At 43.7% G+C, this 20000-nt stretch overlaps 1 protein-coding gene and 1 non-coding gene across 2 annotated transcripts in view; one reads left to right on the top strand and one right to left on the bottom strand.

The window, feature by feature from the left end:
- The window catches only part of LOC106578389 (contactin-associated protein-like 2), a 227629-nt gene that overhangs the window by 96531 nt on the left and 111098 nt on the right, over positions 1 to 20000 (top strand). The window contains exons 2-4 of the mRNA XM_045702061.2: positions 5079 to 5189; positions 14189 to 14382; positions 15470 to 15617. Of these exons, the coding sequence (XP_045558017.1) occupies positions 5079 to 5189; positions 14189 to 14382; positions 15470 to 15617 (453 nt within the window). The remainder of the gene's footprint in view (positions 1 to 5078; positions 5190 to 14188; positions 14383 to 15469; positions 15618 to 20000) is intronic.
- Positions 6483 to 6557, bottom strand: trnaa-ugc (transfer RNA alanine (anticodon UGC)). Its single transcript has one exon. It is a non-coding gene; the product is annotated as a tRNA-Ala (tRNA).

The raw sequence follows: 20000 nt of genomic DNA, 5'->3' as shown, positions 1-20000 counted from the left end.
CTGGAGCTGCCCGTTGTGTGTGTGTGTGTTTCACTCCTTAATTACTGCTGGACCTGACCGTTGTGTGTGTGTGTTCCACCCCTAAATTACTGCTGGACCTACCCGTTGTGTGTGTGTGTGTTTCACCCCTTAATTACTGCTGGACCTGCCCGTTGTGTGTGTGTGTGTTTCACTCCTTAATTACTGCTGGACCTGCCCGTTGTGTGTGTGTGTGTTTCACCCCTTAATTACTGCTGGACCTGCCCGTTGTGTGTGTATGCGTCTTTGTCTCTCGCTTTCTCATTCTCATTCTCCAAAAGCCATTCTACCCCTTCCCCAGTTGCTGCATTTCGGTTTTATTATCCTCTAATAAAATCCATTTATGAACCTAAAATCCGCATTCCATTTTTGAATTCAGAACTGATGTTCTTTCAATAGCCTGTGGGGATTTCCAAAGGAAGCACAGAGATAGAAGGAAAGGACAGGAAGAAAGAAGTGGGGAAAGGAATTGATACTGCAATCATCTATTGTTAACGCAACATGTTAGATGGAGTCTTTTCATCCTGTGAAGCTGAGGAAAATGACTGTAATCATTCCTTCTAGTCCTTTCTCCGTTTCTCCACTTCGGAACGTAACTCTGAAAGCAATATTATATTACAACTAATAATGGATAACGACAGTAAGCGACTATCAGAGGGTCTGTGAGTGCTATGGGTTGTGTGGGGGTAAGTCCCGCCATTTGGTTTTTTATCTTAAATGCATTTAACTCCCTGTGGACACACACACACACACACACACACACACACACACCCACACACACACACACACACACACACACACACACACACACACACACACACACACACACATGTCTATGCGTATTCTGTGTTTTGTTACGTCAACTATCTTAGTATTGTTGAACCATGGACGAATGCATACTAACCTCATACACATTTCTATTATATGAGTACAGCCAGCAGGAAAAGTAGCCTCTTTTCTCCTCCTTGCTGCTCCTTTTTTTTGCAGAGGTTCGTTCTCTCTGATTGACTCAAAGTTGAAATGTTTCTCGACATCGAGGGGGGATAGAGGGAAGGTGTAAAGGAGTGCGTAACTGGCTGCAGGGAAGTCAGGCGCAGGAGAGCAGAAATGGGTAGCAAACGAAGCCAACAGTCGACCAAGCACCTTGCGCACCAAGGACACATGCTCGGCGCGTGCAGCGGAGTAAATCAGAATGTCATCAATATACACCACTACACACTGCCCATGCAGGTCCCTGAAAATCTCGTCCACAAAAGCTTGGAAGACTGATGGAGCATTCATCAACACGTACGGCATGACGAGGTACTCATCATGCCCTGAGGTGGTACTGAACGCTGTCTTCCACTCGTCTCCCTCCTGGATACGCACCAGGTTGTAAGCGCTCCTGAGATCTAGTTTCGTGAAGAAGTGCGCCCTGTGCATTGACTCAATCGCTGTGGCTATGAGAGGTAGCGGGTAACTGTACTTCACAGTGATCTGGTTTAGGGCTCGATAGTCAATACACGGGCGCAGACCTCCCTCCTTCTTCACAAAAAAGAAACTCGAGGAGGCGGGTGAAGTGGAGGACCGAATGTACCCCTGACGCAGAGATTCGGAGACATATGTCTCCATAGGTGCCGTCTCTGCCTGTGGCAGGGGATACACGTGACTGCTAGGAAGTGCAGCGTCTACCTGGAGGTTTATCGCACAATCCCCCCGACGATGGGGTGGGAATTGAGTCGCCTTCTTTTTGGAGAAGGCGAGAGCCAAATCGGAATATTCATGAGGAATGCGCACGATGGAGACCTGGTCTGGACTTTCCACGTAGTAGCACCAACGGAAACCCCTAAACACCTCCCCAAGCATTCTTGCGACCACCCCGTGAGAGCCCTCCGTTGCCATGAAACAGTGGGGTCATGACGGGCTAACCAGGGTAGGCCTAACACCACGGGAAACGCAGGAGAGTCAATGAGGAAGAGACTGATTCTCTCCTTGTGACCCCCCTGTGTCACCATGCCCAGGGGAGCAGTGGCCTCCCTAATCAACCCTGACCCTATTGGTCGACTGTCTAAGGCATGAACTGGGAAGGGCATAGCCACTGGAATAATGGGGATCCCTAAACTATGGGCGAATGATCTGTCTATGAAATTCCCAGCCGTGCCTGAATCAACGAGCGCCTTATGCTGGGAATGCTGGGAAAACTCAGGAAAAGTAACATGCAAAAACAGGTGTGCAACAGAGGGCTCTGGGTGAGAATGGTGCCGGCTCACCTGGGGTGACGCCAGAGTGCCCTGCCTGCTGCCTCGACACCCAGAGGAACCAACCCGACACCGACCGGCAGTGTGACCTCTGCAGCCACAGATGGTGCACGTGAAGGAACCTTCTCCATTCTCCCTGAGCGCAGCACCTCCCAGCTCCATGAGTATCGGAGCGGTGGTGCTGGGGAATGGAACCGACAGAACCCGATCTGGACGTCTGCGGATAGCCAGCAGGTTATCCAGCCGAATGGACAGGTCCACCAGCTGGTCAAAGGTGAGGGTGGTGTCCCTGCAGTCCAACTCCCGACGGACGTCCTCGCACAAACTGCAGTGATTGTGGTCTATCAGGGCCCTGTCGTTCCATCCCACGCCGGCAGCCAGGGTTCGAAAGTCCATCGCAAACTCCTGGGCGCTCCTCGTCCCCTGCCTCAGGTGGAAGAGACGTTCACCAAATCCTCTAAGTGGTCCAGCGCCGCATCTCCTTCTCCCCACACAGCGTTGGCCCACTCCAGAGCTTTCCCCGAGAGGCACGAGACGAGGGCGGACACCCTCTCACGGCCCGAGGGAGCCGGGTGAACGGTCGCCAGGTATAAATCCAGCTGCAGCAGGAAACCCTGGCAGCCTGCCGCCGTCCCATCGTACTCCCTGGGAAGTGCGAGACGAATCCCACTGAAACCGGGTGCGGAGGGGGTGAGTAGTGGAGACCCTGTTGTGCTGGTGAGGGCGCTGGAGGGACTCCCTGTCTCTCCTAGCGGTCCATCGTCTGGACGACACGGTCCATGGCGGCGCCGAGATGGTGAAGCATCGCTGCGTGCTCCTGGATGCGCTCCTCGACTCCGCTACCAGGGGCACCTGCTCCTGCTGACTCCATAATTCGGGTGTGGAATTCTGTAAAGGAGTGCATAACTGGCTGCAGGGAAGTCCGGCGCAGGAGAGCAGAAATGGGTAGCAAACGGAGCCCTTTATTGAGGCGAACAAAACTCAGAAAACTAAACACACACGGGTTACAATAACCCGGCGCAAACCAGCCTGGAGTACGCATACATTTACACATAACAATTCCTCACACAGACATGGGGGGGAAACAGAGGGTTATATGCAAGACGAGTAATGAGGGAATGCAAACCAGGTGTGCGGGGAAACAAGACAAAACAAATGGAAAATGAATGGTGGATCGGCGATGGCTAGAAATCCGGTGACGTCGACCGCCAAACGCCGCCCGAACAAGGAGAGGGACCGACCTCGGCGGAAGTCGTGACAGAAGGAGAGAGGTTTTAGTGCATTTCCATGGATACATTGTCTACTTTATAATGATACCAGCTAATAGAAAATTACCATCATAATTACAAGGCCAAAGGCAGGGTTTTTGCTAAACACTTTTAGTTTCAATTTCATGTCTTTCCCCATCGTCTTTCATTACAGAATGCGTTTTCCATCCACTAACACTAAACTTATCAAAGTGTTGTTGATTAGTTGAGTTAGGTGTGTTAGTGCTTGGCTGGAACGAAAGCCTGTCACCTTGTATAACTCCCTAGCCCGCTTGAAGTCTTAGTTGTTTAAACAGTGACAGCTGATGACAGTCAGTGACACATGTCCAGCTTGCTATTTGTGCAGCTCGGAGCTATTTGCTTTAGTCTAGAAATGGAACAGATAAATGTAATCGCATGTCTCCTCTTCTACCATCCTCTCCATCTGTCTCTCTCAGAGGAGTAGGTTGGCATTTAGACTGAGACATTGTAGTCATTCAATCTGCTTGTCTTTAATAAAAACCAGGACAGAGGAAACCCATCCCCAGTTTTTTGTTCAAAGCAAATATCAGAGCAAATATTAGGCTTAATGTAGGCAACATGTGTCCATCGCATTCTCTGTCTGTCCAGCACAGGATTCAGAAGAGCTGTGGATGGTGATGCTACAGAAGAGTGTGTGTGGGGGTGGGGTGGGGGGTTACGTGTGTGTGTGTGTATTTTCACCGGTGGTGACGGCACAGGTGGTCTCAGTCAGTACTATGAGGGAGTATGGTTGTTAGACACAGATCGGTTCAGTCTCACACAGGGAGCATAACATCATCAAAACACCGTGACCGTTAGCGTGTGTATTCCAGGATAAATGGTCTGCTTCCCCCCTGGTGTGAAGCTATATTATAGTCCAACTCGCTCATATTTCCCTTCACCACTATGTGACTGGGGACTCTCTCTCTCTCACACACACACGCACACGCACATGCGCATGCGCGCGCGCACACACACACACACACACGCATGCACGCACGCACGCACGCACGCACACACGCACACGCGCACACACACACACAAGCACACACGCACGCACACACACACACACATTCCTGCCTTGCACTTTCGGTCTCCCTCCCTTGGCTGAGGCAGAGATTGAGCTGCTGTGTAAACCTAATGTAGTGGAAGATGTGGCCTTGCTAAGGTGTGTGTGTATTTGCCTCAGTGAAGTTCCACATCATTGAGCCTGTAGCTCACTCCACCAGACAGGTGGCAGTGTTTTTACTCTGTGATATGACTACTGTGCTGTATGTGTCATACACTGGCTGGGGAACACAGACCTGAATAACTAATGAAAAGATATACTTGAATAATAACCCTGTTTTCTTTCTCTCTCTCTCTCTCTCTCTCTCTCTCTTCTCTCTCTCTCTCTCTCTCTCTCTCTCTCTCTCTCTCTCTCTCTCTCTCTCTCTCTCTCTCTCTCTCTTTCTCTCTCTCTCTCTCTCTCTCTCTCTCTCTCTCTCTCTCTCTCTCTCTCTCTCTCTCTCTCTCTCTCTCTCTCTCTCTCTCTCTCTCTCTCTTTCTCCTGTAGAAAAGTGTGAGGAGGCTCTCTCCTCTCCACTCCCTCACACTGCCTTCACTGCCTCCTCAGTCTTCACCAGTGGATATGCTCCAGGCTACGCCAAGCTCAACCGGAGAGGAGGTAATACACACACTGAAAGAGAGAGAGAGACAGACACACACACAGACACAAAGAAGCTGCATTTGGCAGGCAGATGTAGTGACATTGATATGAATCGTTAGTGATAAGTCAATTTGCTAAGGGCTTCCTTCCTTGGGGGTGGAATAGAGATGGCACATAATCAATGAGACACAGGACAAGTATTAGTCTCTGTTGTGAAGGCTGACTGCTTCAACGTGTGTGTGTGTGTGTGTGTGTGTGTGTGTGTGTGTGTGTGTGTGTGTGTGTGTGTGTGTGTGTGTGTGTGTGTGTGTGTGTGTGTGTGTGTGTGTGTGTGTGTGTGTGTGTGTGTGTGTGTGTGTGTGTGTGGTGTGTGTGCGTGTGTGTGCGTGTGTGTGTGTGCGTGTGTGTGTGTGTGTGTGTGTGTGTGAGTGAGTGAGTGAGTGTGGGGGGGTGTGTGTGCTAGCATTTGTGTTTTTTTTCCAAAGTGGGACAAAGTGTCTAGTTTGAAAAGTGTTTTAGATTAGCTAATCATAAATTCCACATGTTGTCCTCTACTGATCCAAAGTCTCTGTCTTCTCTTCATGGGCTGTTTGAAGTTTCATTCCATGTTTTAATTAATCGATAAAACCACCAGCCTGTTTTTTAATTCAATTACTCCACAGTCCTCCCTCCCTCCCTCCCTCCCTCCCTCCCTCCCTCCCTCCCTCCCTCCCTCCCTCCCTCCCTCCTCCCTCCCTCCCTCCCTCCCTCCCTCCCTCCCTCCCTCCCTCTCAGTGACAGTCAGACAAGTAGTAGCAGTTTGTCCCCCACCAATGATCTTCTATCAGCCTCAGAAGTCATTCATGAACGTTCTCTGTTTTGTCTAAAAGTGGGGATGGATAAGAAATAGTTTGAGTGGAGCTGCAAACAGCAAGAGGAACAAAAACAGACAAGAGATACACACATGCATGCAGCAGAGACTCACATACACATGTAGTACAGGGACTGAATTTGAGCCAGTTTGCTACAGCAGGAAAATCATCCTGCAGCAACAGCAAATGTGAATTAGTATGTGGATTATAGTTAATGGACATTATTGTAGGGGTTGATGCATTTTTCGTAAGGGAAAGTCAAGTCCGAAATGTCAAGGTGGAAATTCAACTTCAGAAGCCTTTTTAAATCTCAAATACACTACAAGTTTTACATGTCCTGCAACAGGGTGGTGAAATTAAGACATCTGTACATACACACGTATTCACACACACACACATTTTAGTCATTTAGCAGACGCTCTTATCCAGAGCGACTTACAGTAGTGAATGTTCTCCGTACTGGTCCCCGTGGGAATCGAACCCACAACCCTGGCGTTGCAAACACCATGCTCTACCAACTGAGCCACACGGGACCACGGGCACATGCAGGCTCACAGACACACAGACACACATCTTGTCTCCAGTGGTTGTGGTGACGGTTATAAGGTGAGCGGTAAGGCTGTGATCATTATATTTTAAACTAACGAGAGAGGAAAAGGAATGATGAACTCTGACAGCAAGACAAGAGAAGAGAGAAAAGAACAAGAGAAGAGAGGAGAGAGCCTGCTGAGGCAGTGGAACAGCGGAACGTTGTTTGATGGCGTTCAAATGAGTCTTTTTATACTTATTAAACAACTCTAGTGGTGGTCACACACACACACCCACACACACACTCACACCCACACACCCTGTAGCTATCCGAGACTGCAGCTGGGGACCACTACTATATAGTTCCATGTTAGATGTATTTTGGGGGATAAAGCCGAGCATGGTTGTAATCTGTAGGTCAGTACTGCTCTGCTGTGCTCCGGTACTGTTAGGTTATCTGGGTTATCAGTAATATCATGGGGGCTTGGACTTTTCCTCTGATGTGTGCTGGTTTCTGACCTCCTTTTGCTCACTTATTTCGCTCTCTCTCTCTCTCTCTCTCACTCTCTTTCTCTCTCTCTCTCTCTGTCTCTCTCTGTCCCTCTCTTTCTCACTTTCTTTCTTTCTCTTTGTCTCTTTTTGTCTCTTTCTGTCTCTCTCTTTCTTTCTCTCTCTTTTTTCCTCCCCTCTCTCTTTTTTCTCTCTTTCTTTCTCGCTCTCTCTCGTGCTCTCTTTTTTTCTCTCTCTCTCTTTCGCTGTCTCTCACTCTCAGGGATTGTCTCTGACCTTTTTTTTATCTCTCTCTCCCTCCCCCTATCGCTCTCTCTGTCCTGCTTCCTATCTCTCTCTCTCTCCTGCTCCCTATCTCCCTGAACATCTGTGTATATGACAGGTGGGAGAGGAGTGACAGTCCCTCGACACGCACCGCCTCACCTCTCTCCCTCTCCACTCTCTCACTTCTCCTCTGCCTTTCAACCTTCACTCACCTCATCCCTTTCTCGCTTTACTCTCTTCTGTGTCCTCTCTCCTCTCTCTCACTTCGTCCCTCTCTTCATCTATTCTCTCCTCTCTCTCACCTCATCTCTCTTTCCATCTATTCTCTCCTCCCTCTCTCACTTCATCCCTCACTCTATCTATTCTCTGCTCTCTCTCACCTCATCGCCCTCTCCATCTATTCTCTCCTCTCTCTCACCTCTCCTGTGCCTTTCACCCTCTCACCTCTCTCACTCTCCTCTGTCCTCTATTCAATTTCAATTGAAGGGCTTTATTGGCATGGGAAACATATGTTTACATTGCCAAAGCAAGTGAAATGAAATAAATCATATAATTAACAAAGTGAAATAAAGAATAAAAAATGTACTGTAAACATTACACTTACAAAAGTTCCGATATAATAAAGACATTACAAATGTCATATTATGTATATATACAGTGTTGTAACGATGTGCAAATAGTTAAAGTACAAAAGGGAAAATGAATAAACATAAATATATGTTGCATTTACAGTGGTGTTTGTTCTTCACTGGTTGCCCTTATCTGTGGCAACAGGTCACAAATCTTGCTGCTGTGACAGCACACTGTGTTATTTCACCCAGTAGATATAGGAGTTTATCAAAATTGGAATTGTTTTCGAATTATTTGCGGGTCTGTGTAATCTGACGGAAATATGTGTCTCTAATATGGTCATACATTTGGCAGGAGGTTAGGAAGTGCAGCTCAGTTTCCATCTCATTTTGTGGGCAGTGTGCCTGTCTTCTCTTGAGAGCCAGGTTTGCCTTCGGCGGCCTTTCTCAATAGCAAGGCTATGCTCACTGAGTCTGTACATAGTCAACGATTTCCTTAAGTTTGGGTCAGTCACAGTGGTCAGGTATTCTGCCACTGTGTACTCTCTGTTTAGGGCCAACTAGCATTCTAGTTTGCTCAGATTTTTTTGTAAATTCCTTCCAATGTGTCAAGTAAATATATTTTTGTTTTCTAATGATTTGGTTGTGTTTATCCTACATCCTTCATCCTCTCTCTCTCTCTCTGTCCTCTCTGCCTTTCACCCTCTCTGATCTCTACTCTGCTCTCACCTCATCTCCCTCTCCTCTCCTCTCACCTCATCTCCCTCTCCTCTCACCTCACCTCGCTCCTCTCTTGAATCTCTCACTCCTATTCTGCTCTCCCTTCTATTTTCTGTGTGTGTTGGAGAGGAATCTAGGGACCATTCCTTTTAATAACTGACAGTTTTGAATCCAACTGCCACAGTAGAACTCCTATTTCTCTGCCGCCCGTCCGCCTCCCTGTCTACAAGTTGTGTTCCTCTTGTGTTTCTGCATCATTTCACTTTGACTTATAAGAGCTCCGTGAGAGAGACTGTATATAAAAATGTATTCTAGCTAGGGGCCTCAACACAGGTTGGGAGGGAGAGGGGTGTAGTGATGGCTAGAGTGAAGAGAGAAAGGTATTCTGTTTCAATCACATATCTTCCAGTCTTGAGCAAGGGTTATGCCCACCTAGATGGATTGTAAGATATACAGCACCTTGAGAAAGTATTCACACCCCTTCACTTTTTCCGAATTTTGGTGTTACAGCCTGAATTTAAAATTGATTAAAGCAATATTTTTTTTTGTCACTGGCTTACACACAATACCCCATGTTTTTATACATTTTTACAAATTAATAATAAAGGAAAAACTGAAATGCCTCGGGTCAATAAGTATTCAACCCCTTTGTTATGGCAAGCCTAAATATGTTCAGGAGGAAAAATGTGCTTAACAAGTCACATAATAAATTGCATGGACTCACTCTTTGTGCAATGATAGTGTTTAACATGATTTTTGAATGACTACCTCATCTCTGTACCCCACACATACAAGTATCTGTAAGGTCCCTCAGTCGAGCAGTGAATTTCAAACACAGATTCAACTACAAAGACCAGGGAGGATTTCAAATGCCTTGCAAAGAAGGGCACCTATTGGTAGATGGGGAAAACAGACATTGAATATCCCTTTGAGCATGGTGAAGTTATTAATTACACTTTGGATGGTGTATCAATAAACCCAGTCACTACAAAGATACAAGCGTCCTTCCTAACTCAGATGCCGGAGAGGAAAGAAATCACTCAGGGATTTCACCATGAAGCCAATGGTGACTTTTAAACAGTTAAAGAGTTTAATGGCTGTGATAGGAGAAAACTAAGGATGGATAAACAACATTGTAGTTACTCCACAATACTAAGCTAATTGACAGAGTGAAAAGAAGAATGCCTGTACAGGATAAAAATATTCCAAACATGGATCCTATTTGCAACAAGGCACTAAAGTAATACTGCAATAAAATTGGCAAAGCGATCAACTTTTTGCCCTGAATACAAAACATTACTGAGTACCACTCTACATATTTTCAAGTATTTCTCAGGATAAAAAATAAACTAAATGGAACTAAGCACAGGCAAAATCCTAGAGGAAAACCTGGTTCAGTCTGCTTTCCAACAGACACTGGGAGATTAATTCACCCTTCAGCAGGACAATAACCTGAAACACAATGCCAAATCTACACTGGAGTTGCTTACCAAAGAACAGTTTTCACTTAAATCTGCTTGAAAACCTATGGCAAGACTTGAAAATGGTTGTCTAGCAATGATCAACAACCAATTTGACCGAGCTTGAAGAATTTTGAAAATAATAATGGACAAATATTGTACAATCCAGGTGTGCAAAGGTCTTAGAGACTTACCCAGAAAGACTCACATTTGTAATCGCTGCCAAATGTGAGTCTAACATGTATTGACTTAGGAGTCTTTCTAGGTAACTCTACCTACATGTACATATTACCTCAATTACCTCGACTAACCGGTGCTCCCGCACATTGACTCTGTACCGGTACCTCCTGTATGTAGCCTCGCTATTGTTATTTTACTGCTGCTGTTTAATTATTTGTTACTTTTATTTTCTATTTTTTACTTAACTTCTTAAAGCATTGTTGGTTAAAGGCTTGTAAGGAAGCATTTCACTGTTGTATTCAGCGCAGCTGACAAATACAATTTGATTTGATTTGATTTGAGTGTGAATACTTACAGTATGTAAATGAGATATTTCAGTATTTCATTTTCAATACATTTGCAAAAAATTCTCAAATTATGTTTTCACTTTGTCATTAGGAGGTATTGTGTGTAGATGGGGGAGAAAAAACAATATTTAACCCATTTTGAATTCAAGCGGTAACACAACATAATGTTGATCTGTGTTGACCTGTTTACATCATGTAACCTGTGTTTACATCATGTTGGCCTATGTTTACATCATGTTGACCTGTGTTTACATCATGTTGATCTGTGTTTACCTGTGTTTACATCATGTTGACGTGTGTTTACCTGTGTTAACATCATGTTTACCTATGTTTACCTATTTAACATCCTGTTGACCTGTGTTTACCTGTTTACATCAAGTGTACCTGTGTTTACATCAAGTTGACCCCTGTTTACATCATGGTGACCTGTGTTTACATCATGTTTACCTGTGTTTACATCATGTTTACCTGTGTTTACCTGTTTCAACATCATGTTGACCTGTGTTTACATCAATTTGACCTGTGTTTACCTGTTTAAATTATGTTGACCTGTGCTTACGTCATGTTGACCTGTGTTTACATCATGTTGACCTGTGTGTACCTGTGTTTACATCATGTTTAACTGTGTTTACATCATGTTTACCTGTGTTTACCTGTTTAAATCATGTTGACCTGTGCTTACGTCATGTTGACCTGTGTTTACATCATGTTGACTTGTGTTTACCTGTGTTTATATCATGTTTAACTGTGTTTACATCATGTTTACCTGTGTTTACCTATTTAACATCCAGTAGACCTGTGTTTACCTGTTTACATCATGTTGACCTGTGTTTACATCATGTTTACCTGTGTTTACCTGTTTACATAATGTTGACCTGTGTGTACCTGTGTTTACATCATGTTGACTTGTGTTTACCTGTGTTTACATCATGTTTAACTGTGTTTACATCATGTTTACCTGTGTTTACCTATTTAACATCCTGTAGACCTGTGTTTACCTGTTTACATCATGTTGACCTGTGTTTACATCATGTTTATCTGTGTTTACCTGTTTACATAATGTTGACCTGTGTTGACCTGTATTTACAACATGTTTACCTGTGTTTACTTGTGTTTACCTGTTTACATCATGTTGACCTGTGTTTACCTATTTACATCATGCTGACCTGTGTTGACCTGTTTACATCATGTATACCTGTGTTTACATAATGTTGACCTGTGTTGACCTGTTTATGTCATTTTGACCTGTGTTTACCTGTTTACGTCATGTTTAACTGTCTTTACATAATGTTGACCTGTGTTTACCCGTTTACATCATGTTTACCTGTGTTTACATCATGTTGACCTGTGTTTAACTGTTTGCATCATGTTTACCTGTGTTTACTTGTGTTTAGTTATGTTTAACTGTTTACATCATTTTGACCTGTTTACATCATTTTGACCTGTGTCTACCTGTTTACATCATGTTTACCTGTGTTTACATAATGTTGACCTGTGTTTACATCATGTTTACCTGTGTTTACTTGTGTTTAGTTATGTTTACCTGTTTACATCATGTTGACCTGTGTTTATAATGTTGACCTATGCTTACCTATTTACATGACTTGTGTTTACCTGTGTTTACATCATGTTTGCGTGTGTTTACCTGTTTAAGATCCTGTTGACCTGTGTTTACCTGTTTACATCTAGTTGACCTGTGTTTACATCATATTGACATGTGTTTACATCATGTTTACAGTTGAAGTCAGAAGTTTACATGCACTTAGAGTCATTAAAACTCGTTTTTCAACCACTCCAAAAATGTCTTGTTAACAAACTATAGTTTTAGCAAGTCGGTTAGGACATCTACTTTGTGCATGACACAAGTCATTTTTCCTACAATTGTTAGTCTGGTTCATCCTTGGGAGCAATTTCCAAACACCTGAAGGTACCACGTTCATCTGTACAAACAATAGTACGCAAGCATAAACACCATGGGACCATGCAGCCGTCATAGCGCTCAGGAAGGAGATGCGTTTTGTCTCCTAGAGATGAACGTACTTTGGTGCGAAAGTGCAAATCAATCCCAGAACAACAGCAAAGGACCTTGTGAAGATGCTGGAGGAAACAGGTACAAAAGTATCTATATCCACAGTAAAATGAGTCCTATCTCGACATAACCTGAAAGGCTGCTCAGCAAGGAAAAAGCCACTGCTCCAAATCCGCCATAAAAAAAGCCAGACTACAGTTTACTACTGCACATGGGGACAAAGATCGCACTTTATGGAGAAATGTCCTCTTGTCTGATGAAACAAAAATTGAACTGTTTGGCCATAATGACCATCGCTATGTTTGGAGGAAAAAGGGGGAGGCTTGCAAGCCGAAGAACACCATCCCAATCGTGAAGCACAGGGGTGGCAGCATCATGTGTGGGGAGCTTTGCTGCAGGAGGGACTGGTGCATTTCACAAAATAGATGGCATCATGAGGAGGAAAATTATGTGGATATATTGAAGCATCATCTCAAGACATCAGTCAGGAAGTTAAAGCTTGGTCCCAAATGGGTCTTCCAAATGGACAATGACCCCAAGCATACTTCCAAAGTTGTGGCAAAATGGCTTAAGGACAACAAAGTCAAGGTATTGGAGTGGCCATCACAAAGCCCTGAGCTCAATCCCATAGAAAATTTGTGGGCAGAACTGAAAAAGCGTGTTCGAGCAAGGAGGCCTACAAACCTGACTCAGTTACACCAGCTCTGTCAGGAGGAATGGGCCAAAATTCACCCAGCTTATGTGGGAAGCTTGTGGAAGGCTACCCAAAATGTTTGACCCAAGTTAAACGATTTAAAGGCAATGCTACCAAATACTAATTGAGTGTATGTAAACTTCTGACCCACTGGGAATGTCATGAAAGAAATAAAAGCTGAAATAAATCATTCTCTCTACTATTTTTCTGACATTTCATTTTCTTAAAATAAAGGGGTGATCCTAACTGACCTAAGACAGGGAATTATTACTATGATTAAATGTCAGGAATTGTGAAAAACTGTGAAATTGTGAAAAATGTATTTGGCTAAGGTGTATGTAAACTTCCGACTTCAACTGTACCTTTTTAACATCATGTTGACCTGTTTACATCATGTTGACCTGCCTTTACCTGTTTCCTTAATGTTTACCTGTGTTGTTTTTTATTAATTTATTTATTTCACCTTTATTTAACCAGGTAGGCTAGCTGAGATCAAGTTCTCATTTAGAACTGCGACCTGGCCAAGACAAAGGAAAGCAGTGCGACACAAACAACAACACAGACTTACACATGGAATAAACAAACATACAGTCACAATCGAAAAAAAAGTCTATATACAGTGTGTGCAAATGAGGTACATCATGTTTACATCATGTTGACATGTGTTTATCTGTGTTTACATCCTTTTGACCTGTATTTACCTCAAGTTGACCTGTGTTTACATCATGTTTACCTGTGTTTACCTGTTTTAATATCATGTTTACCTGTTTACATCAAGTTGACCTGTGTTTAATGTCATGTTGACCTGTGTTTACATCATGTTTACCTGTGTTTACATCATGTTTACCTGTGTCCCTGTCTCCAGGTGCGGGGGGCTGGTCTCCCCAGGACAGCGACAGCTACCCATGGCTCCAAGTGGACCTGGGCAACCGGAGACAGGTGGTTGCCGTGGCAACACAGGGCAGGTACAGCAGCTCTGATTGGACAACGAGGTACAGGCTGCTCTATAGCGACACGGGCAGGAACTGGAAGCCTTATCATCAGGATGGAAACATATGGGTAGGTAACACAAAACCAGTGTGTGTGTGTGTGTGTGTGTGTGTGTGTGTGTGTGTGTGTGTGTGTGTGTGTTTTCCTATGGGAATCAGCCAAATGACCTGATCATGGTTGTGCTGTGTGGAAACCCCCCAGTGATAAATGTGTAGTTGTTCCACTGGAGGGAACATTAAGCTGTTGTTTTTGTGTGCTGCGTCATACTCGTTTGGGACTCATTATTAATTCAACAGTGTTATGTTTCGGCCATTAAACCTGATCTATAGCTTTTAATGTTTCTGCAAATAAAAATGATTACACCATCTATCTTACATTGTTCGTGTAATTTTGCCCACCTGGCTGTTTTTAAGGGATGTGACATCTATATTGGTTTTTAATTTATCTCCGGTGTAAGTGTAAATATTACAGACTAAACTAACATTCATCTGATCATTTTCTCTAACCTTTCACACACACACACACGCGGCCACACACAAACACCACACTCAGTACAATACACCTACGCGAAAGACCTGGCAGAAAGGACGGGATTGTCTTGGATGGAGTTTCTGCTTTCTACTGTACCTCGCCAGGGCGACAAAGTAAACCGCTATGTAAAAATAAAGTATTCTCAAGGCAGGCTGCTGTATCCGTGGTAGATAAGTCCTGTTTTCATTTCTGCACAATAGGATGAAGCTTAGAGGAATATACTGGTTAAAGCTCCCGTCTGGCTAAAGAAGGGAAGAGACAAACAGCTTTACCCTGGAATTATATGCTGAGAAAAGCGGGACGGGGGTAAAGAGGAAGTATGGAAAGAGAGAGAGATTGAGAGAGAGAGAGAGAGAGAGAGAGAGAGGAAGAGGGAGAGAAAGAGGGAGAGTGAGAGAGAGAGAGAGAGAGAGAGAGAGAGAGAGAGAGAGAGAGAGAGAGAAAGGGAGAGAAGGGGAGGGCTTGGTGTAGGAGATGGATGGAGAGAGAGAGGTAAAAGTTTTAACCCATCATAGAACTGTAGCAAGGACAAGTGTTCCTTGGGGAAAGATAGGGTTGTTCAGTCAAGCCCCACACATGTAGTTCAGTATGTGATAAGTGATCTCTGCTTTCTGTATCTCTGCAGGCCTTCTCAGGCAACTCCAACACGGAGAGTGTGGTGCGACACGACCTGGCAAAAGGCATTATGGGCCGGTTCCTGCGTTTGGTACCGCTGGACTGGAGTGGAGAGGGGCGCATCGGCCTCCGCATAGAGGTCTACGGCTGTTCCTACTGTGAGTACACACACACACAAACACACACAGACACCACACACACAAAGGTGACTCACTGGGTTTGAATCCTGTTCGTCTGTACGCCACAAGACCGTGTTATCCCACTGAGCTAAAGCCTACATGAAGTTTCTCACACAGGCCATCTCCATTACCCACACACCTCATAAGACCCATGTAATCATTAGAATGTTCCAGTAATGAGTCAGAGTCTCATCTCTCACTAGAAATGTCATCAGCGCTTGTCTTCATTATGAATTAATTACATCAACTACATAAATGAAGATGGAATTATATTTATGGGCTGTCAAAACAGAATACACATACACACACACACACACACACACACACACACACACACACACACACACACACACACACACACACACACACACACACACACACACACACACACACACACACACCCTTATCCCCATAGGAGTTGACACACTCCAGACCAACCCTTCTCTCTCATCCTATTACAGACTGCTAAATTGATTTTGATAAGAAATGTTCAATTAAGACTTGGCATAAATTACTGCTAGAAGTGACACGCATACATTTCTCATTCCAGTGAAGTTATTACTTTTCTTTATTAGCTTCTCTGAACACACACACACTCACACACTCACACACACTCACACACACTCACACACACTCACACTCACACACACACACACACACACACACACACACACACACACACACACACACACACACACACACAATCACACACACTCACTCACACACTCACACACACACTCACACCCTCACACACACTTACACACACACACTCACACTCACACACACACACACACACTCACACACACTCACACTCACACACTGAAACACACTCACACTCACACACACTCACACTCACACACACACACACTCACTCACTCACACACACACACACACACACACACACACACACACACACACACACACACACACACACACACACACACACACTCACACACACACACACACACACACACACTCACACACACATACAGGCACCTACACAAACACACATGCACACACACACACACACTCACAGGCACGTACATACACACACACTCAGTCAGAGATGTAATTATTGCTTGGATAATCTTATTTGTTATTATATGTTGATTTCTTGTTTTCTCTTTATGTGGTGCACACTGCACAGAACACCTGAAGAATTATTACTGAATTATCACAGTGAATTATTGTCATGTTTATATGTCAATTCATCCCGTAATGGATGGGTTGCCAACTGGCGAATTGACACACAAATAAAATGTAATTCATTCATTCATTCATTCACACACAAACACACACATCCTTTATTCTGATAAGACATAGTAAAAAGTTTTCATTTCTCCACTTCTCTACTACATTAGTTTTAAGTTGAAAGGAGAAGACATTCTCTGATGGATAGCCTGGAGAGATCCTTTACTTAAGGGCTCCTGCATGAAGTGATCATAACACAATGTAATGATAAACATACACGCGCAGGCAAGCACACATACACACACACACACACACACACACACACACACACACACACACACACACACACACACACACACACACACACACACACACACACACACACACACACACACACATACACACACACACACACAGTGCTTTAGCTTGTTTGTGGGCCATTGAAGTGATGGTAAACAGAACAGAACTCGATTCGGGTTGCTTCTCTAATGTTTGTGTTTGCTTGACAGATATGAATGATGGTAAAGGTTAGGACACACACACTGTGTAGAGATGTGTATCAGTCTCTTGTCCGTGTGTGGAAGCAGTTTGTGCATTCAGATATCTCCCTGTCATTCATTCACTCAGCCAATACATCATGTTTATCCCTCCATTCCTCCCTCCTCCCATCCCTCCTCTCATCATCCTTCCCCATTCCCCATCATCCCTCCCATTCACTCAGTCAACCAACAGACAGTATTCTCATCTCTCTCTCTCCTTCTCTCCCTCCCATCATCCTTCCTTCAATCCCTACTTACCATTCATTCACTCAAGCTATCATATTGCTCTATACCTCCCTCCTCTCCCCTCATCCCTCTCTCTTTCTTCCCTGAACACAGGGTTAGACTGTTTCTTCTTTCTATGTCCTAACCCAGCAGGTTCCAGACCTGTTTCTGAGCTGCAATAATGCAGGTTCATTTATCTTTCTATGTCCTAACCCAGCAGGTTCCAGACCTGTTTCTGAGCTGCAATAATGTAGGTTCATTTATCTTTCTATGTCCTAACCCAGCAGGTTCCAGACCTGTTTCTGAGCTGCAATAATGCAGGTTCATTTATCTTTCTATGTCCTAACCCAGCAGGTTCCAGACCTGTTTCTGAGCTGCAATAATGCAGGTTCATTTATCTTTCTATGTCCTAACCCAGCAGGTTCCAGACCTGTTTCTGAGCTGCAATAATGCAGGTTCATTTACAGTTTTTTACAATCACTTTGGCACTAATTTCAGAACGTTGATGTCATTTTTCAAAACTCTAGACACAAAACTCACAACCAATGATCAAAATGCTAATTTTTCAAAACTCAATACACATAAAGCTAAGATCATTTGTTCATTGAACTAAAATCATCTGTTGAAAATGACACAACTTAACATCAGAGTATTACCATTTCAAAATGCAATTCACACATTACATCTGAGATGACTGTCTATTCATTTCATTACAATGATCTAACTATCAATTGATACAACTGCTCAAAATGATCAGTAACTGTTGCATTACTCTTAATGATAGTTTTATGGAAACTGACAAACAATATTTCATGTTTAGATCATGAAAGTTTCAGGATAACGAGATCCATTGACACCAATTATCGTGGACCATGAACCAATTGGACTACATTATCTATGGATGTAATATTTCATCATCATTCTTTATCAGACACTGTTTCTATGGTCCCAACTACCACTTTTCCAGACCATGTTTTCAGATTTGATGTCACTGTACACTCACCGGCCACTTTATTAGGTACACATATCTAGTACTGGGTAGGACCCCCTATTGACTCCACAACAGCCTGAATTATTCATGGTGTTGTACGTTAAGAGAAGCCATTCTGCACACCACTGTTTTAAACAGCTGTTATTTGAGAATTTGTGGCCTTTCTTTTATCTTGAATGAGTCTGGACATTCTCCTCTGACCTCTCTCATTAACAAGGTGTTTTGTCCACAGAAATGCCGCTCACTGAATGTGTTTTGTTTATCGCACCACTCTCTGTAAACTCTAGAGACTGTAGTGCGTAAAAATCCCAGGAAGGCAGCTGTTTCTGAGATGCTGGAACCACCATGTGTGGCATCAACAATCATACCACGGTCAAAGTTGCTTAGATTACTCATCTTGCCCGTTCTAATGTTTGGTCGAACAGCAACTAAAGCTCTCTACTCTATATACTCTATATATTGAGTTGCAGGCAGCCACATGATTCGCTGTTTGAATGTAACCTTCCTTGATGAGCTAAATCAGGTCTGTAGAGCTGATGGCATGACCTATGTCATTGTGTGGGATAATGTCAGGTTCCACCATGCTCAAATGGTGCAAGCATGGTTTCAGGCCCATCCACAATTTACCACCCTGTACTTACCCTCATACTCTCCTTTCCTTAACCCGATTGAGGAATTTTTCTCCACATGGAGGTGGAAGGTATATGATAGGCGCCCTCACGAACAAGCCACCGTTCTCCAGGCCATGGATGATGCATGCAATGACATCACGGCAGACCAGTGTCAGGCCTGGATTCGACATACCCGAAGATTCTTCCCAAGATGTTTGGCTAATGAAAACATCCATTGTGATGTGGATGAGAACCTGTGGCCAAATCCACAAGACAGGGTTGATGGAAATATAGAAGTACAGTAATCAATCCTTTGTTCTGGTTTTTACAGTAAGCCAGGTGAGGAATGCTGAAGTTGACGTTTTACTGTATTTTTTTTCTTTTTTTTGGTAGCTAATTATTTTTGCTTTGATTCAAAGAAACCTATGTTGTGATTTTATTGTATTTCATCAATAAATGTCATATTTTGTTCAATGATTCCACTGTGTCTGTAGTATTCTATCTACTAGTCCTTTTACAGTGATGTATTTACATGTAGTAGCATAATGAAACGTGTCACATATTTTGTACTACAATATTTAATGATTGTACGAACAACTACACAGTGAAACTATCGGTATCTTGTGTGTGGGTGATCTAAATGAATGTTCCTATGGTATTTCATGATACATTAGTTATTTGAACCGATGATTCTGCAAGTGCAAGGTTTCTTTAAAGATATGAATGCACATTGCAATGTTTTGAACATTGGACAGCCTGTGTCACAAGTGATGACCGTTTTGAGTTTTGTGTCTAGAGTTTTGAA

Source organism: Salmo salar, chromosome 19 (assembly GCF_965601325.2).
Source record: "Salmo salar chromosome 19, fSalSal1, whole genome shotgun sequence".
Classification (NCBI taxonomy): domain Eukaryota; kingdom Metazoa; phylum Chordata; class Actinopteri; order Salmoniformes; family Salmonidae; genus Salmo; species Salmo salar.
Note: the sequence above shows the minus strand (reverse complement) of the source record. Positions and strands in the feature narration are given on the sequence as shown.